This window comes from Dendrobates tinctorius, unplaced genomic scaffold, assembly GCF_039654945.1.
Source record: "Dendrobates tinctorius isolate UK_male_01 unplaced genomic scaffold, ASM3965494v1 ptg000249l, whole genome shotgun sequence".
NCBI lineage: Eukaryota > Metazoa > Chordata > Amphibia > Anura > Dendrobatidae > Dendrobates > Dendrobates tinctorius.
Genome location: NW_027361916.1, coordinates 1,134,182 through 1,160,358, shown reverse-complemented (window position 1 = coordinate 1,160,358; position 26,177 = coordinate 1,134,182). Strand labels below are relative to the sequence as shown.

At 44.8% G+C, this 26,177-nt stretch overlaps 2 protein-coding genes across 2 annotated transcripts in view; one reads left to right on the top strand and one right to left on the bottom strand.

Moving 5' to 3' along the window:
* LOC141063248 (gastrula zinc finger protein XlCGF66.1-like) overlaps positions 1 to 26,177 on the bottom strand; it is an 815,244-nt gene that overhangs the window by 34,224 nt on the left and 754,843 nt on the right. The window lies entirely within an intron of this gene.
* LOC141063305 (uncharacterized) lies at positions 136 to 23,369 on the top strand. Its single transcript, XM_073557361.1, has 2 exons — positions 136 to 187; positions 21,450 to 23,369. The coding sequence occupies exons 1-2, from the start codon at positions 136 to 138 to the stop codon at positions 22,919 to 22,921; spliced, it is 1,524 nt and encodes a 507-aa protein (XP_073413462.1). The 3' UTR covers positions 22,922 to 23,369.

Genomic DNA, 26,177 nt, shown 5'->3' with positions numbered 1-26,177 from the left:
GCGCCCGCCATTTTCAAGATGGCGGCGCCCATGGTCCGGGACCGCGGGACACCGGGAGGCGGAGAGGGACATCGGAGGTCCCGGGGGGGTCGGAAGGTGGGGGGAACACAGAGAAGGGGAGGGGAGCCGATAATGATGGCGGCGGCACATTGCCGCCGTCAGTCGGTATCGGGGGCTGATCGGCCCCGTGAGCCGTGGGGGGGGGTCGGATCACGGTCTCCAACCATGTCCGATGCTACTGCAGCATCGGCCATGGCTGGACTGTAATATTTCATCAATTTTCATTGATGAAATATTACTATCGCTCTGATTGGCTGTTTCACTTTTAACAGCCAATCAGAGCGATCGTAGCCATGTGGGGGCGAAGCCACGCCCCCTGTGGTGCAGAACAAAGCCCCCTGTATCTGCGGGTCGGGTGACCTTTCAGTGACCTAGGTCACCCGACCCGTAGGGGGGCTTTAAAATCATGACGCCACATAGGCGTCATGGGTCGTTCTGGCACGACTTTTCATGACGCCTACGTGGCGTCAAAGGTCGTGAAAGGGTTAAAGCCAACATACAGATAACATTCTATTCTTCATTTGCTAAAAAATAGTCGTCTGGTTAATTAAGATACAATGCTGTATGTCTTCACAATGCCAAAAGTAAAAAAAAAAAAGTTTAAAAAATATTTTAAAAAATATAAAAGTTCAAATCACCTCCCTTTCAAAATAAAACAATAAAAAAATCAAACACACACGTATTTGTTATAGCCGCGTTCACAATCGCCTGATCTATCAATATAAAAGAGAATTAAATACATAGAAAGACAGAAGATTCGGCACTGCTCCTTAACCTCTAAGCAGTTTCATGACTGCTATTCAAGTCCAAAATCACACACCTGGACCGACCGCCAAACTACCATCCGAACGGGTGCTCAATCCAGAGAAGCAAACATGTAATCTGATTATGTACAAAAGAGAAAAAAAGTGATGGCACTCACCGTTCTGTCATGAAAATTCTTTATTGATTAAAAGGCATTGGCACAGGAGGAACGTACAGAGAGTGGACGGTGGCCATTTCATGCACTTGCGCGTCAACGGTCCTCTCTGTACGTTCCTCCTGTGCCAATGCCTTTTAATCAATAAAGAATTTTCATGACAGAACGGTGACTGCCATCACTTTTTTCTCTTTTGTACAGAATCATAAATGAGAATTAACCTGATCGCTAAATGTCGTAAAGAGAAAAAATGTCAAAATGCCACAATTACTTTTTTTTCATCGCCGCAACATTAAAAAGCAATAAAGGATGACCAAAAGATCGTATCTGCACCAAAATGGTATCCAATTAAAAATGTCAGCTCGGCACACAAAAAATAAGCCTTCACCCAATCCGACATCATGAAAAATGGAGACACAACGGGTATCGGAAAATGGCGCAATTCTTTTATACTTTACCTAATAAAGATGAGTTATTTTTACTGATACAGCGGGTATGGAAAGTATTCACACCCCTTTAAATTATTAAATTGTTTCATTGCAGTCATTAGGTAAATTCAAAATCATACTATCTATTCCTGACACTGGAGGGGCTTATAAACTTCCAAAGTATATAGTTTGAGGTCTGGTATCTGCCAATATGGGGCTAGTTTTCCAACTGTTTTGAATAACATGATACATGATTTTAGGTTGTTTTTTTTTCGTTTAGTCTCGCTTGAGTATAGATCAATATTAAATATTCTACTGATGAGTCGTCTTTGGTGAGGACGATGAAACCCGTAGAAATGAGAGGCTTGGAGAGTGAGTGTGTATACGTCACCTCACCCTATATACTGAGACGTGGGGTATATGTTTTTTCTATTACTCACTTTCTGACTAACCTTCAGGGGGTGAATTATGGGTATAGTTTTACATTTGGAATTAATAAAGTTTAGTTTAATCCTTTTGTTAGCAAACATGAGGAATGACAAGAAACAACCCATTTAAGAAGATTCAATTTTGGTTAAAACTATTCGAACATTATGAACATAAAAAAGTCTTCTCCCCTATGTGACATCTCTGATGTTTATTAACAGTTGATTTCCAAGTAAAATATTTCCCACATTATGAAAATGAAAAAGGCTTCTCCTCTGTGTGACTGATCTGATGGCGATCAAGAAGCGCTTTCTGGTTAAAGTATTTCCCACATTCTGAAGAGGAAGAAGTCTTCTCCCCTGTGTGAGTTCTCTGGTGCTTAACACAATCTGATTTATTGTTAAAACATTTCCAACATTCTGAAGAGGAAGAAGTCTTCTCCCCTGTGTGAGTTCTCTGGTGCTTAACACAATATGATTTTCTGCTAAAACATTTCCCACATTTTGAACATGAAAATGGTTTCTCCCCTGTGTGAGTTCTCTGGTGCTTAACACAATCTGATTTATTGTTAAAACATTTCCCACATTCTGAACAGGAAAAAGGCTTCTCCCCTGTGTGAGTTCTTTGGTGCGTAACAAAATGTGATTTCTTGTTAAAACATTTCCCACATTCTGAACATGAAAAACGCTTTTTTGCTTTAGGAGCAGTTTGTTTTTTAATGCCTCTTTTAATGCCTCTTTTGGGACCTGTTTCATAGGATCAGATGACAGATCTTTGCTGTGAATGGATGATGATATATCTGGAGTAACAGCAATCACTTCAGTTGTATCTTGTAGGATCTCAAGATCATCAGATTTAAAAGTTGAAGATGTCAGCTGTCCCTCTGATCTGGTACAGTCATCTGCTAAGATAAAAAACAATTATTATTTATTAATAAAATATCCTTGAGTTTTATAATTTTGAACATTTCTACTTAGCTTGCCATTTTTATGGACAGTTTATGTAAAAGCTTTAATTATTTACCAAGACAATGACAGTTCACAGTCTAAAGGGGGTTTTACACATAGCAGTATCGCTAACAATATTGCTATAACGTCACTGATTTTGTGACGTTATAGCGATATTGCTAGCGATATCGCTATGTGTGATACTTACCTCCGACCGGCTCCCCCGCTGTCCATCGCTGATCGCGCGAGATCGGGCGGCTCCATTTCTCGTCGCCAGCTTCCTGCTGTGACGACGAGCGACGCGTGGAGGCGGGTGGGAGGACGTCAGGATCGCTGTGTCTGAAAGGTGAGTATCGTGCGCTGCGTCGCTGCTGCATCGCTGTGAGGTCTGCCTGTGTGACAGCTCACTAGCGATGCACCAGCGATCCTGACCGGGTCGGATCGCTGGTCGGATCGCTGGTGCATCGCTAAATGTAAAAGGGCCTTAATAGAAAACCTTGTTGGATGAACCAGTAGTGTGCGGTGTTCAACTGTTGGTTCATTCTGCCTCCCAAATATCGAATTAAAAGAAACCAATCAATGTTATGTAGGCGAAAATAATACCACTTCTCATCTCACAAAAAACAAGTCCTCACTCAGGTCCATCATCTGTCAATGGAAAAACAGAGGTTCCCGCACTATTAGTGGCTCAAAGGCTGCTGAAAAGCGACAAGGTTTCTATAAACCAATCCAGCAACATCCGCTCTCACTTCGGAGTCTTGCAGTGTGCGCAAACAACATTTAGGATCCCTGTATTTAGCAATATTATAGTGAGAAGAATCCACTTAATTTGTGGTGTGTGTCTCCTGGAGCACAATCTGGGCACTATGTGCTGGGTAATAAAATGGCAAATGTGTAATTTTCACTCTCCAACATCCATTGCGTGTTAATTTCTGGAAAGTGGCTGTGGAGTCACAATATTCACTCCTCCTAAGGATTATAACCCTCAGTGAATTAATTAATAACATGGAATCACTTTATAGGGATTTCGACTATTCTGGTTTTCTGTCATTTAGTTATATTAGGGCTTCTGAATATGGTGTGTCCAATCTCATCTGGGATCTGTTCCTGCTGTCCAGCTGGAGTAATCTGCTCCCTACTTCAGCCAATTGGAAAGTACCACACCCTACTAAAGCACAAAGCACATGGCCGGAATCTGCCAGAGACAGCGCTGTTCTCCTCTGGTTCAGTCCTCTGTGCTCAGCTTGCGGCTTGTGTATTTATTTCCTGTTGTGACCGTGGCCCGTTTACTGACTACTCTTGTGTCTTCTGATTCTGTATTCTGTCCTTCTAGTTCTGACCCAGCTACCTGACTATTCTTCTTGCCATCTAACACCACAGAATAGCAGGTAACACCATGGTCCAAGCCTAGGGGTCCCAGTGTAAGTCCAGATTCCATGTAAGGGTGTTAAAGGGCGATGAGCAAGGCAATCCTTGGGATATGGAAAGCAGAGAAGATAGAGCCAAGCATGTTCATGGTGGACATCTTTTGAGCTGCCAGGTGACCATGAACAGTGCTCCCAATACATTGTGTCTGCAAATTATTCCAGCAAGATCTGCATTCAAATAGCTAAATGGCGCTCCTTCCCTTCTGAACACTGCCATGTGCCCAGACAGTAGTGTACAACCGTATGTAGGGTATAGTGCGAAGCTGGAAAATAATTTGTAAGATCAATTTGTTTCCTATTATCCTTTGTGAAGAATTCCAAACTTACCACCACATAAAGTGACACACGTCAGATATTAATAATGGGGCCTGATTAGGAACTACTGAAATGATCAAACTCCACAGTCTCCATCAGTAATAAATGAGTAACTAGTGGTGAAACCTCTCTGGTGTAATTAGAGTATGGGTCTCGGAGACTTCACAATCTATACTATCGTAAGCGCCAATAATATTTTCTGTCAGATGAGTTTCAAGAAGAAATATTAGGCATTTAAAGAGAACTGTGTATAAGGCCGGTTTCACACGTCCTGATATTTCCGGTACCGTAAAAAATGGTACCAGAGATGTCCATTTGTGTAATACTTGTGGCACATGTGTGACAACCGTGTGCCACCCGTGTACAGCATCAGTACCACATGGATGGCCGGCAGGGAAGAAGCGGTACAGTAAGCGCTGTTCCCCGGTGGCGGGTGCTGAAGACGCTCTCATCATTCTCCTCTGCTCTGCCGGCGGGGAGAATGATGAGAGTTATATTAAAGTCAGAATGATGATAGTAGGTGCGGGCTTTTGGGACTATTACTCCCATCAACCTACACCTGCTGCTGCTAAGTACAGTGACATCAGGAGCGGATGACGGGAGTATTCCTCACCCACCGCCTGCGCTATAACTAAATAAATGAATGAAAAAAATCGTGTGGGTTCCCCTGTATTTTCTATAACCTCTCTGGCAAAACTCACAACTGGGGGCTGCAATCCTCAGCTGTTAGCTTCAGCAAGGCTGGTTATCAAGAATAAATAATTTAAAAAACAGCGTGGAGTTCCCCTCCATTTTTGACAACCAACCTTGCTAAAGCTGACAACTGGGGGGCTGGTATTCTCAGGCTTGTAAGGGGCCATGGATATTGACCCCCTGCCTAAAAATAACAGCCCACAGCTGCCCAGAAAAGGCATCTATTAGATGCACCAATTCTGGCGCTTTGCCCGGCTCTTACCACTTAGGTGTTGGTGAGTATAACTGTGTTTGTTATTTCTGAAAAAGGAAAACTGTTTTGTTTTATTTCTAATAAAAGACTTTATTCTGGCTGTGTCTTTATTTACCATGTAACTATGGGGTTCGTAATGGATAGACACCTTTCCATTACTAAGCCGTGGGCTTGATGTCACCTGACAATAAAAGGGTGACATCAACCACACAAATATACAAATATGAACCCCACTTGCCACCGCTACAGGACAAGTGGGAAGACCCAGGAGAAGCGTCGGAGTTGGCGCATCTAATAGATGTATCTTTTCTGGGCAGCTGCGGGCAGGTTACTGTTGAATCTATATTTGTAGTTTTCAGTTAATGAGATTCTCGTGCTTCAGGGTGGGGTTGTGGGAGTGGCTCTGGGGCGGGGCTGTGGGCGGGGCTTTATGTGGTGCTCTGTGTACATATTCATCTGTATTGGCTTATGACACTAATTCCTTCAGTGACCTGCCCCCTATTTTACATAAAAAAATTACATCCAGAAAAATGGCAGCGCCTGCACAGTACCATCTATAAGTAAGAGATAGATGCTACTGGACAGGTGCCGCCAGTGTCATTTGTAAATTTTTATTTTCTAAGCCTCACAATAGCCACAATATTATAGGCATTGTCAAGAATAATATCAACATTATTATATGCATTATGTAATAATGGGGGCAGGTCAGTGAGGGATCAGCGACCTGTCATAAGCCAATACAGATGAATATGTAATCAGAGCACCACATAAAGCCCCGCCCACACCCCCTCCCCAGAGCACGAGAATCTCATTAACTGAAAACTACAAATACAGATTAAACAACAACCACAAGACGGATTTCATCACCAGGTATCATTGTAATCAGTATAACGGCGCTGACCTGACAGTGTCTGTAGGTTACTGTGCACAATCCTGCTGACAGGCTCCCTTTAAATTTAGATCTTAGGCATTTGAAAGCAGCAATGGAGAGATTTTTTTCAAGACTATCAGGGAGTTACAGACTCACATTAGGCAGGAAGGCCGATCCCACCACAATCAAACTATCATACAGAATGAACAGGTTAAAAAAAGACGCAGAATAAAAAATTATGTTACATCCCCAACAACAACATATGTACAAGTTGCACTCATTTATGGTGGACCATTGGAGCCACTGTGAGTCCTGACCAGAAGAGTAGAGAAAGTATTAGCGCCCCCATTTCAGGAGAGATTGTGCAGTTATCTGAATTCCTTAGGATGGAAAACATAATGGAATTCATGACGTTTAGTAAATCTATGACACCAGGACTGGAGCCAACACATCTCCTGCAGGTGTGGATAAATGTATATTACAGCCATCAGCCACGCACAGCTTAGAGATATATCATGGCACAGGTGGAATGTTTGTCCTGGAGATTATCACAATCCTCCTTGAAGTTAGTTGGTTTTAAAAGAAATTGAAATTTCAGGCTAAAGGGAAACTCTGTTATTGTACAGAAAATTCACACTTACCGTATTTTTTGCACCATAAGACGCACCTAGGTTTTAGAGGAGAAAATTAGGAAAAACAAATTGAATCAAAAAATGTGGTCAATTCTGTACTTAATATCCCCTATCCTGGTATATATGGTCCCCTCCTCCCCATTCTGATACACTTGGCCCCCTCATCCCTACCCTGGTATGCAAGGCCACCTTATCCCTATCCTGGCATGCATGGATCCCTCATCCCTATCCTGGTATGATTGGCCCCATCCCCATCCTCGTATGCATGTATCCCTCATCCCTATCCTGGTGTGCATGGTCCCATCCCCATCCTGGTATGCAGGGCCCCCCATCTAATCCTAGTATGCATGCCACCTCATCTCTATCCTGGTATGCATGGCCCCATCATCCCTATCCTGCTATGCAGGGCCCCATCTCATCCTGGTATGCAGGGCCACCATCTCGTCCTAGTATACATGGTCCCATCTTGTCCTAGTATACATGGTCCCATCCCTATCCTGGTATGCAGGGTCCCCTATCTCGTCCTAGTATGCATGGTCCCATCAGCCCTATCCTGGTATGCATGGCCCCATCCTTATCCTGGTATGCATGGCCCTGTAGGAGGAAGGACCAGAACAATAAAGGCAACAGTGTCTGTGGGCCGTAACCATTGGAACTGCCACTAGTGTGGCAGGGGGACAGAGAACCTGACCGGGACAGACCTGTGACCTCTGCTACAAAGGGTGGGTCTGATATAAAAAGGGGGGTGTGCCGGAACTTGGGGTTTCTGGCGGGAAGACAGGAGGTGCAGCAGAGGAAAGTTTGCTCCCTCCCAGCAGGTAACACTACTGACGACAGACTGCGCTTGAGTGCGCACCCCCCAATATCCAGCAACAGCACCAGTGACCGCTTACCGCTGCCGGACGCCGACCCTACGTGACCGCAGGCAGCAAGCGCTGACCGTAGTGTGCAACACTTGACAGCAGACAGTGTAGAGTTCACGGCTCCCGTCGGAGACTTTGACTTTACATCCGCGGCTGCAGCCTTGATACCAGAAGCCTCCACCTCATCCGCCGAAACAACAGCCACCGGTACCTGGACATACAGCAGCCCACCAAAAGGTCCTGGACTCTTCTTCACCGCTAAGAGAGAGTGCCTCCGGTTCATCCAGGACCGCTTCCTCAACGTGACGCGCCATCTGTGGCGCCATCGTGGAATCTTTCAACCACCTCCCTTCGGACGACAGAGTCTGATAAGTTGAACCCTACTGTTTTTTCCTCTCCCGTCATTAGCAATTCTTTTTTCGTTGTTACCATTGTTGACAGGTGAAGTCAAGCTGTCACTGCATAATACTGAACTTCCACATACTTGTCCGCGCAAAACTTTTGTGCATCTTGTATATATTAACTCCCTGCATGGGGAAAGCATTGTTATCTTTTTCTCTGGTTATAAAAAGACACCCATTAACACTTGCTCTGCCCCCTGCTCGTCACTGCATCCAACGCACCTGCTGGTAACCTACAGCCCCATCTTGTCCTGGTATGCAGGGTCCCATACCTATAAGTGGCCCCCACCCCCATTCCTATCCTGGTATGCATGGCCCTATCAGAAAACAGTAAAAAACAAACCATTACACTTACCTACCCAGTGCTCCCTTGCAGCCTCTTGCTCCGGTGCCAGTAACTGCTTTATGCTTGTAAGCAGCGCTGGGAACAGTGCGTATTCATGAATATTCATTTCTCTTAAGTAACGGCACATGTGACCACTGGTAGCAGCAGGAAGCTAGTTGCTGACACTGTGCGCTACTGAAGAGCAATGAATACTCACTGCCCTTTGCGTGCACAGTCCTGGCATCTGTGCTCTGCTTGTGAGCAGCGCATGACGTCCCTGCCAAGTGCTGCTTACAAGCATATAGCAGTTGCTAGCACCGAAGCAGGACGCTGTGAGGAAGCGCGGGGTAGGTAAGTGTAATGGTTTGCATTTTTAATGTTTTCTGATGGGGCCATGTGTTATGATTAGGTAACCGAGCAGGATAGCTGGGGAATAGGCTAGGCAACCAGATAACCAGAAAGGTTGGTAACTAAGAAGATTGCAAGATTGCAGACCCCAAAACTGACAACACAACTAGAATTAGCCATGGGACGTACCTACGAGGCCCTAGATGCCTCAGCACAGCCAAAGCATTAACTAAGCCTAAAGCAAGAAAGGGGAAAGCTAAACTGCCCTGGAGTAGAACCCCAAAGGAATAGATAGCCCCCGAACATATATTGCCGATGAGAAAAGATGAGGCACAAAACACAGGTAGAAAATAGAGTAAGCAAATGATGGGGCCCAAACTATCTAGATAAAACAGGACAAGAAAGATACTGTCTGCAATCACGCAAAAACCCTAAGAAAAATCCAACACGTATGATATGCAAAAATACTGAGGCCACACGACTTGTCCCCCACTAGATCAGAATTCTGGTGTGAACTGGAAGCAAAACAAAAGATACTGACATAGCAGGGGATTAGCAATACTGAACACACTGATATGAGCTGTGGCATATGGAACAAGGTCCTGTTATGAATGGGTCACCGAGGAGGAAAACTAAACAAGCTAAGTCACAGATAACCAAAGACTTTGGTAACTATGCAGATTGCAGACCCCTGACCCTAACCACACAACTAGCAGCAGCCGTGGAGCGTTCATACGATGAATCTAGATGCCTCGTCACAGCCGGAGGACTAAATAAGCCTAAAGCAAGAAAAGGGGAAAACTAACTGCCCCAGATCAGACCCCAAAGGAATAGACAGCCCCCACACATGTATTGACGGTGAAACAAGATGAAAACACAAACACAGGCAGGAAAATAGGCTGAGCAAACGATGGGGCCCAAACTAACTAGAAAGGACAGGAAAGGAAAGACTGTCTGCAATCTGCCCAAAAACCCTACAAAAATAATGTCCAACACTTCTGATAACAAAATTAACCCTGAAGACACTAGACTTCTCCCACTATATCAGCTGTTATGATGAGTCACCGAAGGAGGAAAAAAACAAAATACCAGCTAAGTCCAGAAAAACCAGAGAGGTTGGCAGCTATCGGATTTCAGACCCCTGAACCTATCCACAACAACTAGCAGTAGCCGTGGGGGGTTCCTACGGTGCCCTAGACCCCTCGATCACAGCCGGAGAACTATATAGCCTAAAGACAGAAAGGGGAAAAACTAAACTGCCCCAGAGCAGACCCCAAAGCAATAGGCAGCCCCCAACATATAATGACGGTGAAGCAAGATGAAAACACTAACACAGATAGAAAGATAGGTTGAGCAAATGATGGGGCCCAAGCTAACTACATTGGACAGGATAGGAAAGCTGCTGTCTGCCATCCGCAAAAACCCTATCAAAATGAGCCAACCGACTGATAGGAAAAACAGGCCCTGAAGTCGCTAGGCTTCAAAAGACTATATCAGCACTCAGGTATATTCTGAAGACAGAACAAAATATCAACAGATCAGAGACAAAAATGGAATTCAGCTCACCCCCGGCCGGGGATGGCAGAACTCCCAAAAAACAAGGCAAAACAAAAACAAAACTGAAGAGTACAAAGCAGAGCAGAAAAAACTTAGCTTTGAGATGCAGGAATCAGACTGGTCTCCAAGAATCCAGCAGGAAAATCACCAGCCAGGAAGAAGGGCGTCGGCAGCCTTATATCCAGTCCTCAATTCCAGCCACCCAGTCATCATCTAGCTGCCCAGGTGTTTGGTAATCAGTCTCACTACCTTCCTTCACTAGAGGAGGGAGTTCATCAGACCTCAATGGTGAAGGGAAAAATCAACTCACAACAATCAGCACTCTGAAATATTCTGAGACAGAGCAAAAAAGAGGCCAATCTAATAAGGGACAAAAAGCAAATTGGCAAATACAGATAAACAAGAGTGGAAATTCAGCACAGCCCCAGCCGGGGCTGGCTGACCACACAAAAAACTGAATAGACAAACAAAATCAAGTGTGAACATTAGCAGAAACACTTAGCTTGAGATGACTGGAACAGAGCTGAAAACCAAGACCTGAAAAGCCAGAAGGAATCACCAGCACCAGAATAGGGCGTCGGCTGTCTTAAATACAGTCTGAGATTCCAGAGATCCAATCGTTATCCTCATCATGAGGTGGCAGATCTCTACTAATTAAATCAACCTCACTACCTCCTGTTACCACCAGAGGGAGCCCGGAAGGAGAACTCACAACTGATAGACCAGAAAATGAGTTCACAACAGGGTCCAGCACAGGTCCCCGCAGGGAACAAGGCTGAACTAACACCTGCAAAGCAGAAATCAGAGAAAGGCAAAAACTGGATCAAATGCAAAAAGATTCCAGCAAACAAATGACTTATCTGAACGATGCAGGACCAAGCAGGGGGCAGGCAGACTTCCAAATGCACAGGAAGAAACCAAATCACCAGCAACAATTGAGGGAAGGTTGCTCACTTAAATCTTCCCAGTCTGTAACACCTGACCTCCAATCATCATCTTCAGGTGATTGACTTTTGTCAACCCGACCAGCTCCATTACCTGCAGCAACCACCAGAGGGAGCCCAAACTCAGAAGCCAGGTAACAAGTGTTCACAACAGCCATGCATACCAGGATGGGGATGGGGGTGTGGGCCAATTATAAGGATGGGGCCATGCATACCAGGACCGGGTTTGGGGGGGGTAATCAGATCAAGACACTATTATTAAAGAGAAATGAATATTCATTGTCCTCCAAGCCCATGGGCATGGAATGCAGTGAATATTCATTTCTCTTTAGCAGCAGGAACACGAGTTTGCCGCAGCCACCGGCTCCAGCCTCCTGTGACCATCTGCCGTTCCCCCACCTTCCCACCACATCCAGAGCCGGTACATCCAGACTATAAGACTCACCCCCCCATTTTCCTCAAGCGTCTTATAGTCCTAAAACTACGGTAGTTTTAACACAAATTGAAAAGTGGGGATAAAGGGAAATTAGTTATTGCACAGAAATTCACACGTACACACACGGCTCCGCTCCGTACACCTCGTACACACACGGCTCCGCTCCGTACACCTCGTACACACACAGCTCTGCTCCGTACACCTCGTACACACACAGCTCCGCTCCGTACACCTCGTACACACACAGATCCGCTCTGTACACCTCATACACACGCGGCTCCGCTCCGTACACCTCGTACACACACGGCTCTGCTCCGTACACCTCGTACACACACGGCTCTGCTCCGTACACCTCGTACACACACGGCTCTGCTCCGTACACCTCGTACACACACAGCTCCGCTCCATACACCTCGTACACACACAGATCCGCTCTGTACACCTTGTACACACACGGCTCCGCTCCGTACACCTCGTACACACACGGCTCCGCTCCGTACACCTCGTACACACACAGATCCGCTCTGTACACCTTGTACACACACGGCTCCGCTCCGTACACCTCGTACACACACGGCTCCGCTCCGTACACCTCGTACACACACAGATCTGCTCCGTACACCTCGTACACACACGGCTCCGCTCCGTACACCTCATACACACACAGATCAGCTCCGTACACCTCGTACACACAGGGCTCCGCTCCGTACACCTCGCACACACGGCTCCGCTCTGTACACCTCGTACACACACGGCTCCGCTCCGTACACCTCGTACACACACGGCTCCGCTCCGTACACCTCGTACACACACAGCTCCGCTCCGTACACCTCGTACACACAGGGCTCCGCTCCGTACACCTCGTACACACACGGCTCCGCTCCGTACACCTCGTACACACACGGCTCCGCTCCGTACACCTCGCACACACGGCTCCGCTCTGTACACCTCGTACACACACGGCTCCGCTCCGTACACCTCGTACACACGCGGCTCCGCTCCGTACACCTCGTACACACGCGGCTCGGCTCCGTACACCTCGTACACACACGGCTCCGCTCCGTACACCTCGTACACATACGACTCCGCTCCGTACACCTCGTACACACACGCGGCTCCGCTCCGTACACCTCGTACACACGCGGCTCGGCTCCGTACACCTCGTACACACACGGCTCCGCTCCGTACACCTCGTACACACACGGCTCCGCTCCGTACACCTCGTACACACACGCGGCTCCGCTCCGTACACCTCGTACACACGCGGCTCCGCTCCGTACACCTCGCACACACAGGGCTCCACTCCGTACACCTCGCACACACGGCTCCGCTCCGTACACCTCGTACACACGCGGCTCCGCTCCGTACACCTCGTACATACACGGCTCCGCTCCGTACACCTCGTACACACACGGCTCCGCTCCGTACACCTCGTACACACAGGGCTCCGCTCCATACACCTCGTACACACGCGGCTCCGCTCCGTACACCTCGCACACACAGGGCTCCGCTCCATACACCTCGTACACACACGGCTCTGCTCCGTACACCTCGTACACACGCGGCTCCGCTCCGTACACCTCGTACACACAGGGCTCCGCTCCGTACACCTCGTACACACACGGCTCCTCTCCGTACACCTCATACACACACGGCTCCGCTCCGTACACCTTGTACACACACGGCTCCGCACCGTACACCTTGTACACACACAGCTCTGCTACATCCACACTGTAAACCCCTCCTGACCCCACACATAAACTTCCCCTCATCCAGCACCATGACAACCAGCACAGCAGAGTCCTGCACACACTGAGGCCCCTGATCATGTGACCCCTGACTCCTCCCCTCCTGTGACCTCATCACAGGTCCTGTGCGCACAGAGCAGCTGTAGAAATCTCCGGCCTCGGGGGTCTCACCAGACTTCGCTCTTTTCTTGCAGGGGCCGCAGTGGATTTCATCCCGGATCCATAGAGCTGAATAGAGGAGCGATGTTCCTTCACTCTGATGGGAATTGATGGTGACGTTTGTCCAACGTCCACGTTACCGAGTAAATCCCCCCAAGACTGCAGCCGGTAAAGACCCCGATATCCGCAGGTGTCCCCTCTAATGGGGGAAAGGGATAGAAAAGCCTCTTATCCCGAGGGGAAACCCTGTACATGGAGACATCGGCCTCAGATCTCTCCTGTCCTGTTCTTCCAGAAAAGCCTCAAACTTCTGTGTGTGACTCAGAGCTGAGATCTAACGGGAGAGAAGATTCCAGTGCGGGGAAGACGGGAAACCTTCATATAGACGGCCGGTGGGGATGGAGGCAGTGACCGACTCTGGCCACATCTGTCTCTAGAGCCGCAGTAGAAGATGAAGATGTCGTCCTCATCATGAAGGAGTTATTTCTCATGTCGCGTGTAATGAATATCTCCTGCAGTATTGCTAATGCCGATTCCAGTGTCGGTAATGAGACGAGAATTAGCGTTATGGAAGATGAGTCTATGAGGAACGTGTTCAGCTGCCGACTCCGAGGAGGAAACTGCTTGTTGTCTGTGGCCTAAATATATAGGTTTTATTAGTAGATGTCAGGGGAGAAAACTAAACCCTGTAAGATAATAAATCTCCTCATATGTTTCCCTTATTATCTCCAGTAATTGTATTATTACACAGGATTCTTATGATGTTACATCGGATCATCTTCTTCTCATTCAGGTCTCTACAATATCGGATCCTCTCAGTGAAGATCTTCTACAAAAGAGAATTTTCCGGATTTACCCATCAAGGATGGATATGGACAGAGACAAGATGGCGGAGAGGATGTTACACCTCACCCTAGAGATCCTCTTCCGTCTCACTGGAAAGGTGAGAGATTCTGATGACGTCACATTACATCATTCTTATCTATGGGAATAACAGATGGACAGAACTGGAGAGGTGAGGACTCTGGAAATGTCTGTAGTGAGATTTATTATTGTGTCTCTCCATAACCAGGACTACACAGTGGTGAAGACCTCTAGTGATCGCTGTCAGGACCCTGTGTCTGAGGGATGTGGAGGACCCCTGAGTCCAATCACGGGGCCTCCACCTCACCCCCTGATCCATGAGGACATCAATGACCAGAAGATCCTAGACCTCACCTACAAGATGATTGAGCTGCTGACTGGAGAGGTGACACTGCTGGGAATGCTGGGACATTATACAGTAACACTATGAAGGGATCGGGGGATGACTGTATCATTGTATGTGTCAGGTTCCTATAAGGTGTCAGGATGTCGCTGTCTATTTCTCCATGGAGGAGTGGGAGTATTTAGAAGGACACAGAGATCTGTACAAGAACGTCATAATGGAGGTTCCCCAGCCCCTCACTTCACCAGGTAATAGACAGGACTAAATACACACGGCCTATAATTATCTGTATGTAGAGAATGAATTCAGTCCCTGTATGTGTTTCCTCCAGATCTATCCAGTAAGAGGACAACACCAGAGAGATGTCCCCGTCCTCTTCTTCCACAGGACTGTAACCAAGAAGATCCCAGTGCTCCTCAGGATCATCAGGTAGATGGAGAGAAGGTGTCAGGAGATCTCCCCTATGATGTGTAGACGGCTGTGAAGGTCTTGTGCTCAGTCTTGTTTTATCCACCAGTATTATATGTTTTATACTTGTGTAATGAGGACGGTGGAGATGGCAGGATTAGAGCTGATCATAGATGGGACTTCTCCATCTGTCTGTGACTTTTACAATATTTGTTTCAGGGTGAAGATCTGACCCATATTAATACTACAGAGACATATGTGAGAGATGATGAGCGGTGTAAAGAGGAGATTCCCACATATGACTACGCAGGTGAGTAGTAACCACTGAATGCAGAGAAGTCACAGATTCCTCTCAGTCACCAGCTGTGGCTGCTTTATCGATGGTGTAGTCCGGCCGTATTACCATGATCACCATTTTGCCTCCACCCAAAACTGTTCAAATGACTTTGGGCAGTGAAAGCGCTTTTCTATAGAACTTACAACCTGGAGGATCCACCTACCCCCCGGTATTAGTGTGAGGGTGATCCCTTAAAGCAAGATCTATATGATTGCTTGTACCTGACCCAATATAGGCCGAGTGCGCACTTAAAGAGTCACACTGAACACAGAGTTAGATGTCTACTCCTTTCTCAGCAAAGGCTTGCACAGAACTGAAGTTTATTCTCAAGACAAAGAGACAGGAAATGCGCGTCACATAATCTCCTGAGTAACCACTGTCAGTCTATGATAGGTCCATTTCAGCTTCACTTCCATATATGGTATCCAGTATCTCAGCTTCTGCATTCCAGGGATTCCTTCCAGGGTGTTGTCTGAAGATACAGACGCCATCTTGGTACACCATATGTGAACTTATATAAGGGTTAATAATTGATTTAATTAGCCATTCTCTCCTTCACATTAGAAGACGCTGACCGTTACCTGCCCAGTTCTGTAACGATAAAGCCAAATGACAGCGAACGTAGAATGTGCTGATAAGATAGAAAATCGCTTGAAGAAAAATATGTGCTCTATATGGTACTCTGATTACATATTCATCTGTATTACATGCAGCAAAATGTCACCGGTGATGGCGGCGCCTGCGCAGTAGTATCTATAAGTAAGAGATAGAGGCTACTGCGCTGGCGCCGCTGGTGACATTTTGCTGGATGTAATTTTTTTTCTAAGCCTCAGAATAGCCACAATATTTTAGGCATTATCACCAATAATATCAACACTATTATATGCATTATGTAATAATGGGGGCAGGTCAGTGAGGGATCAGCGACCAGTCATAAGCTAATATAGATGAATATGTAATCAGAGCACCACATAAAGCCCCGCCCACATGCTGCCCACAGCCACACCCCAGAGCACGGGAATATCATTAACTGAAAACTACAAATACAGATTAAACAACAACCACAAGACGGATTTCATCACCAGGTATCATTGTAATCAGTATAACGGCGCCGACCTGACAGTGTCTGTAGGTTACTGAGCACAATCCTGCTGACAGGTTCCCTTTAAGACATCTCAGCTCTGCACTATTATACACAGTTCTCTTTAAATGTGTAATATTTCTTCGTGAAACTCATCTGACAGAAAATATTGGCCCTTACGATAGTTTAGATTGTGACGTCACCGAGCCCTATACTCTAATTACCCAGAGAGGTTTCACCACTAGCTGCTCATTTATTACTGATGGAGACTGTGGAGTTTGATCATTTCAGTAGATGTTATTGTCTATAGTCACAGTGTTTGATTACAGTAGTGTCCAAAATCCTCTGATTTAACCTCTTCCCGCAGCCAGTTTTGTGTTCCTAATCAGGCCCCATTATTAATATCTGACGTGTGTCACTTTATGTGGTGATAAATTATTCACAAAGGATAATAGAAAACAAATGGATCTTACAAATTATTTTCCAGCTTCTCACTATACCCTACATACGGTTGTACACTACTGTCTGGGCACATGGCAGTGTTCAGAAGGGAAGGAGCGCCATTTAGCTATTTGAATGCAGATCTAGCTGGAATAGTTTGCAGACACAATGTATTGGGAGCACTGTTCATGGTCACCTGGCAGCTCAAAAGATGTCCACCATGAACATGCTTGGCTCTATCTTCTCTGCTTTCCACATCACAAGGATTGCCTTGCTCATCGCCCTTTAACACCCTCACATGGATCTGGACTTACACTGGGACCCCTAGGCTTGGACCATGGTGTCACCTGCTATTCTGTGGTGTTAGATGGCAAGAAGAATAGTCAGGTAGCTGGGTCAGAACCAGAAGGGCAGAATACAGAATCAGAAGACACAAGAGTAGTCAGTAAACGGGCCACGGTCACAGCAGGAGACAAATACACAAGCCACAAGCTGAGCACAGAGGACTGAACCTGAGGAGAACAGCGCTGTATCTGGGAGATTCCGGCCATGTGCTTTGTGCTTTAGTAGGGTGTGGTACTTTCCAATTGGCTGAAGTAGGGAGCAGATTACTCCAGCTGGACAGCAGGAACAGATCCCAGATGAGATTGGACACACCATATGCAGAAGCCCTAATATAACTAAATGACAGAAAACCAGAATAGTCGAAATCCCCATAAAGTGATTCCATTTTATAAATTAATTCACTGATGGTTATAATCTATACACACATGGTCAAAAGTGTTGGTACCCCTCGTTTAATGACAGAATAACCCACAATGGTCACAGAAATAACTTGAATCTGACAAAAGTAATAATAAATAAAAAATCTATGAAAATGAACAAATGAAAGTCAGACATTGCTTTTCAATCAAGCTTTCACAGAATGTGTAAATCGCGGTGTTCACTAATTTGCATCACAGGTGTCTACAGTCTTGGAATCAGTGAGTGGCCTGTATAGAGGAGGCTACAGATACTCACTGTGCTGTGTGGTGACATGGTGTGTATCACACTCAACATGGACCAGAGGAAGTGAAAAAGAGAGATGTCCCATGAGATTAGAAGGAAAATTATAGACAAACATATTACAGGTAAAAGTTATAAGACCATCTCCAAGCAGCTTCATATTCTTGTGACTAAAGTTGCACATATTATTCAGAAATGTAAGTGTGGCACCCCTGAGGCTTGGTCGCCACAGAGGTACTGCACCTTCTCTTAATTTGTGGTACCCCACCATCCAGGTAAGGTGGGAGCTCTCAACCACACTCCACATCTGCACCCCACACACAGGATAGTTCAGCAGAGACTCATCCATGCTTTATGCTGGTAAGGTAGCAGAGCACCTTTCGTGGTCCCTGGCTTCGTAACACGAGATGTGCTGGGAGATGGGTGGAGTTAGATATACAAAAGAAGGGGAAAGTGTAGGATTTCAGGTCAGTCTGGTAAGAGGGCAGGCGGAGTAGGAGAGTCACTCAGAGAGGAGTGAGAATCCCTGGAAGAAGGGATGGAGGAAGGAGTGCGTCAGCTGCCCCATTGATCTGGGCCAGCTGGCACGGGAAAGGAAGAAAGGAGAAAGACGTAGACCTGTAACTGCAGTTTCCATAAGAAAGAAGGATAAAGTATGGAATGAAATAGAAGGGAACAGAGAGGACGTGGGATAGAGAGAGAGAACCCAGCCTATAGGTTCCAGCGCAAGGCCGGGGCCTGGTCCCCGAGGTTGTACGAACACTTATGGTTCTGCAGCAGTCACCGGTGGAGTAGTGGGCTGTAAATGCACTACTCCCATCATAGACTTGGGACACAACAGCAACATGGATGCAGAGAGCCAGGACCTCAGAGTAGAGGATCCCTGATCAGGCTACAGCTGTCTGTCATACAAGTAAGGGTCTTAGGAACCCGGGACAAGAGGCACTTCAGAGTAACTTAGGACAGGAGTACTTCACAATTAAAGGCGCGATAGAGGAGACGTTCAGGAAGGCACATGTTGGCGGAGTGTTGGAAGAGAGCATTCCATCTTGCCTGGAGGTTGACTGAGTCTCTGACCCAGAGGACACAGTGCGGAGGCAGGCACCTGGGTGCACTACAGACTGTGAGTAAAGCCTTGGAACTACAATCTCTGGTGTCCTCCATTCATCCTGAGCCAACACACTCAGCCCTGCTACATCTGGGCACCAGCATCTACACTGCCCTGGGACTACAGTTCCACCTGTGGGGAGCTGCTCCATCTATGCTGCACACACCATCAGTCCCAGAGGATCTGCATGCAGCGTCGGCTTAACACCATACTTGCCGAACACCACAGGTGGCGTCACAAACTATTCACATAAATCACTACAACAACCACCCCACTATTGGGCGCCCAGGGCCACGGACCGGGTCACTGCTGCTGTGACACATCCCCCTGAAATCGGCCCGGAACCGAGTACCCCACAGCCCTGGGAGGGCGACCCATAAGCTCCATAGGACTGTAGCCAACCTCCCTGGATGTGGCCGCAGGAGGAAAATTGATGACAAATCAAAGAGACAGATAATATGAATGGTAATATAGCCCAGAAAAACTTGTAAACAGATTAAAGGTGAACTTCAAGCTCAAGGAACATCAGTGTCAGATCACACCATCCATCGTGGTATGAGCCAAAGTGGACTTCATGGGAGACGACCAAGGAGGACACCATTGTTGAAAAAAAATCATAAAAAACAGACTGGAATTTGCCAAACTACATGTTGACAAGCTACAAAGCTTCTGGGAGAATGTCCTATGGACAGATAAGACAAAAATGGAACTTTATGGCAAGGCACATCAGCTCTATGTTCTCAGGTGGAAAAATGAAGCATATCACATATCACATATCATATCCCTACTATGAAACATGGAGGAGGTTCTGTTACGTTCTGGGGCTGCTTTGCTGCATCTGGCACAGGGTGTCTAGAATCTGCAGGGTACAATGAAATCTCAAGACTATCAAGGGATTCAAGAGAGAAATGTGCTGCCCAGTGTAAGAAAGCTTGGTCTCAGTCGCAGGTCATGGGTCTTGCAACAGGATAATGACACACAGTACACAGCTAAAAACATGCAAGAATGGCTAAGAGGAAAACATTGGACTATTCTGAATTGGTCTTCTATGAGCTCTGACCTAAATCCTAATGAGCATCTTTGGAAAGAGCTGAAACATGCCATCTGGAAAAGGCAACTTTCAAAGATGAGACAACTGGAGCAGTTTGCTCTTGAAGAGTGGGCCAAAATACCTGTCGAGAGGTGCAGAAGTCTCATTAACAGTTACAGGAATCATTTTATTTCAGCAATTGCCTCAAAAGGTTGTTCAACAAAATATTTTACTTAAGGGTACCATCATTTCTGTCCAGGCCTATTTCAAGAGTTTTATTTTTTTTAAATTCTGTGGAAGCATGGATGAAAAGCAATGTCTGACTTTCAGTTGTTAATTTTCATAGATTTTTGATATATTATTACTTATGTCAGATTCAAGTTATTTCTGTGACCACTGTGGGTTTTTGTGTCATTAAACGAGGGGTACCAACAATTTTAACCACGTATGTAGGAGGAGTGAATATTTTGACTCCACAGCAACTTTCTGGAAATTAACACGCAGTGGATGTTGGAGTGAAAATTACACATTTGCCATTTTATTACCCAGCACATAGTGCCCAGATTGTGCTCCAGGAGACACACACCACAAATTAAGTGGGTTCTTCTCACTATAATATTGCTAAATACAGGGATCCTAAATGTTGTTTGCGCACACTGCAAGACTCCGAAGTGAGAGCGGATTTTGCTGGATTGGTTTATAGAAACTCTGTTGCTTTTCAACAACCTTTGAGCCACTAATAGTGTGGGAACCTCTGTTTTTCCATTGACAGATGATGGACCTGAGTGGGGACTTGTTTTTTGTGAGATGAGAATTGGTATTATTTTCGCCTACATAACATTGATTGGTTTCTTTTTATTCGATATTTGGGAGGCAGAATGAACCAACAGTTGAACACCACACACTACTGGCTCATCCAACAAGGTTTTCTATTAGACTGTGAACTGTCATTGTCTTGGTAAATAATTAAAGTTTTTTACATAGCTTGCCATTTAATGGACAGTTTAAGTAGAAATGTTCAAAAATATAAAACTCAAGGATATTTTATTAATAAGTAATAATTGTTTTTTATCTTAGCAGATGACTGTACCAGGAGATCAGAGGGACAGCTGACATCTTCAATTTTTAAATCTGATGATCTTGAGATCCTACAAGATACAACTGAAGTGATTGCTGTTACTCCAGATATATCATCATCCATTCACAGCAAAGATCTGTCATCTGATCCTATGAAACAGGTCCCATCTTCTGATTCATTACTGAGTAATAAGGGAACGCAAAGTCACAAAAGAGGCAATAAAAAACAAACTGCTCCTAAAGCAAAGAAGTCATTCTCATGTTCAGAATGTGGGAAATGTTTTACATGGAAATCACATTTTGTTGCACACCAGAAAACTCACACAGGGGAGAAGCCTTTTTCCTGTTCAGAATGCGGGAAATGCTTTACACTGAAATCAGATTTGGTTAATCACCATAGAACTCACACAGGGGAGAAGTCTTTTTCCTGTTCAGAATGTGGGAAATGCTTTATACAGAAATCAAATTTTGTTACTCACCCGAGAACACACACAGGAGAGAAGCCTTTTTCCTGTTCAGAATGTGGGAAATGTTTTAACCGGAAATCAAATTTGATTATTCACCTTAGAACTCACACAGGGGAGAAGCCTTTTTCCTGTTCAGAATGTGGGAAATGTTTTACACTGAAATCAGATTTGGTTAATCACCATAGAACTCACACAGGGGAGAAGCCTTTTTCCTGTTCAGAATGTGGGAAATGTTTTATACAGAAATCACATTTTGTTACACATCAGAGAACTCACACAGGGGAGAAGCCTTTTTCCTGTTCAGAATGTGGGAAATGTTTTAACTGGAAATCAAATTTGGTTAATCACCATAGAACTCACACAGGGGAGAAGCCTTTTTCCTGTTCAGAATGTGGGAAATGTTTTAACCAGAAATCAGATTTGGTTAATCACCATAGAACTCACACAGGGGAGAAGCCTTTTTCCTGTTCAGAATGTGGGAAATGTTTTAACCAGAAATCAGATTTGGTTAATCACCATAGAATTCACACAGAGGAGAAACCTTTTTCCTGTTCAGAATGTGGGAAATGTTTTAACCAGAAATCAGATTTGGTTAATCACCATAGAACTCACACAGGGGAGAAGCCTTTTTCCTGTTCAGAATGTGGGAAATGTTTTAACTGGAAATCACAACTGGTTTATCACCATAGAACTCACACAGGGGAGAAGCCTTTTTCCTGTTCAGAATGTGGGAAATGTTTTATCCAGAAATCAGATTTGGTTAATCACCATAAAACTCACACGGGGGAGAAGCCTTTTTCCTGTTCAGAATGTGGGAAATGTTTTGCACATAAATCACATTTTGTTAGACACCAGAGAACTCACACAGGAGAGAAGCCTTTTTCCTGTTCAGAACGTGGGAAATGTTTTAACCAGAAATCAGATTTGGTTAATCACCATAAAACTCAAGTAGTAAGGGGGCTGTATTACTTGTCAAAAAGAAATCTGACAGGTGCCACGCCCCTATAAAAGTGTATCAAACCTGCCCCTTTTATACAATTTGATATCAAATTGTTATAAAAGGGTCGTGTTTGATATACTTTTATATCCATTTGCTGTAAATTTGATATAAAAGGTATCAGGACGAAATATTTATATGTCCAATTATTTTCTCTTTTATAGGCCTTTAAATAAAGTAGAATAAAAGTAGAATAAAAGGGTTGTTATTAGTGTTGAGCATTCCAATACTGCAAATATCGGGTATCGGCCGATATTCGCTGTATCGGAATTCCGATACCGAGTACCGATATTTTTTCAATATCGGATATCGGAATCGGAAGTTCCCATAATGCAATGAGCCACTGTTGTGGCTCTGATTGGCTGCCAAAATGACGTCATCATGATGCGCGGTCTGTGCCGGTGGTCTGTGCCGACTGTCCGGTTGTCTGTACCGGCCTGCCGGGGGGCTGTGCCGACTGTCCGGGGGTCTGTACCGGCCTGCCGGGGGGCTGTGCCGGCCTGCCGGTGGTCTGTGCTGACTGTCCGGGGGTCTGTGCAGGCTGCGGGGGTCTGTGCAGGCATCGTACGATGGGACTACAAGTCCCATCGGGCGATGCCTGCTACCATGACAGTGATTGACACATTAGCCAATGATGGGACAGTAGTAGTCCCATCATCCGGCTAATGTGTTGAATGTAAAAAAAAATAAAAAATTACATACTACATACATGCTACATACATGCAACATACATACTACATACATGCTACATACATACAACATATATACTACATGCATGCAACATGCATACTACATATATACCACATATATACTACATGCATGCAACATACATATATACTACATACATACTACATATATACTACATGCATACTACATATATACCACATGCATGCAACATACATATATACAACATATATGCTACATGCATACTACATATATACCACATATATACTGCATGCATGCAACATACATATATACTACATATATACTACATGCAACATACATACTACATATATACTACATATATACTACATGCATGCAACATGCATACTACATATATACTACATGCATGCAACATAGATGCATACTACATATATACCACATATATACTACATGCAACATACATTCTACATATATACCACATGCATGCAACATACATATATACAACATATATACTACATGCATGCAACATGCATACTACATATATACCACATGCATGCAACATACATATATACAACATATATACTACATGCATACTACATATATACCACATATATACTACATGCATGCAACATACATATATACTACATATATACTACATGCAACATACATACTACACACATACTACATATATACCACATGCATGCAACATGCATACTACATATATACTACATATATACTACATGCATGCAACATACATACATACTACATATATACCACATGCATGCAACATGCATACTACATATATACTACATGCATGCAACATATATGCTACATACAATACATTCATGTAATACATACATATAGACATACAGTACATATAACATAGAGTACATACTCACCATCACTTGTCACTTTGATCCCCAAAGCCATTGTCATCTGTGGAATAAATATTAAAATAACAAACCACCAATATACTTACCCCTGATCCGCAGAAGTCCACGAGTGTCCCACGATGATCTTGCGTGGAGAACAGCAGCATCAGCTTATGCTACCGTTCTCTACGGGCTCCAGGAATCCAATGACGGGAGGTAGGTATCCTTTCGCACTGTATTCCTCCGCCACTGTAAAAAAAGTCCCTAGTCTCACTTTATGGCAAAAGCTGCGTGGGAAATGTAGTATGCATGTTGCATGCATGTGATATATATGTAGTATGTATGTAGTTTGCATGTAGTATATATGTAGTATATATGTATGTTGCATGCATGTAGTATATATGCTGTATGTAGTATATATGTTGTATATATGTATGTTGCATGCATATAGTATATATGTTGTATATATGTATGTTGCATATATGTAGTATGCATGTAGTATATATATGTGGTATATATGTAGTATGTATGTTGCATGCATGTGGTATATATGTAGTATGTATGTATGTAGCATGCATGTAGTATATATGTAGTATGCATGTTGCATGTAGTATATATGTATGTTGCATGCATGTAGTATATAGAATCATAGAATCGTAGAGTTGGAAGGGACCTCCTGGGCCATCTGGTCCAACCCCCTGCTCAAAGCAGGATTTGCTAAATCATCCCAGTCAGATGTCTGTCCAGCCTCTGTTTGAAGACTTCCATTGAAGGAGAACTCACCACTTCTCGTGGCAGCCTGTTCCACTCATTGATCACTCTAACTGTCAAAAAGTTTTTTCTAATATATGTAGTATGTATGTTGCATGTAGTATATATGTTGTATATATGTATGTTGCATGCATGTAGTATATATGTTGTATATATGTATGTTCCATGCATGTGGTATATATGTAGTATATATGTGGTATATATGTAGTATGCATGTTGCATGCATGTGGTATATATGTGGTATGTATGTATGTTGCATGCATGTAGTATATATGTGGTATATATGTAGTATGCATGTTGCATGTAGCATATATGTTATATATATGTATGTTGCATGCATGTAGTATATATGTAGTATATATGTGGTATATATGTAGTATGCATGTTGCATGCATGTAGTATATATGTTGTATGTATGTAGCATGTATGTAGTATGTATCTTGCATGTATGTAGCATGTATGTAGTATGTATGTAGCATGTAGTATGTATGTAGTATGTATTTTTTTATTTATTTATTTTTTTACATTCAACACATTAGCCGGATGATGGGACTACTACTGTCCCATCATTGGCTAATGTGTCAATCACCGTCATGGTAGCAGGCATCGCCCGATGGGACTTGTAGTCCCATCGGACGATGCCTGCACAGACCCCTGCAGCCTGCACAGACCCCCGGACAGTCGGCACAGACCACCGGCAGGCCGGCACAGCCCCCCGGCAGGCTGGTACAGACCCCCGGGCAGTCGGCACAGACCCCCGGGCAGTCGGCACAGACCCCCAGCAGGCCCGTACACCCCCCCGAAAGGCTGTGCAAGGACAGAAAAGGCTTTTTCTTATTCCGATACCGGAAGTCCCATAGACTTGAATGGGACTTCTGGTATCGAAATCGGCGATACCCGATACTATTTTCGTATCGGGCCGATACCCTCCGATCCGATATTTTAGGGTATCGGATGGTAT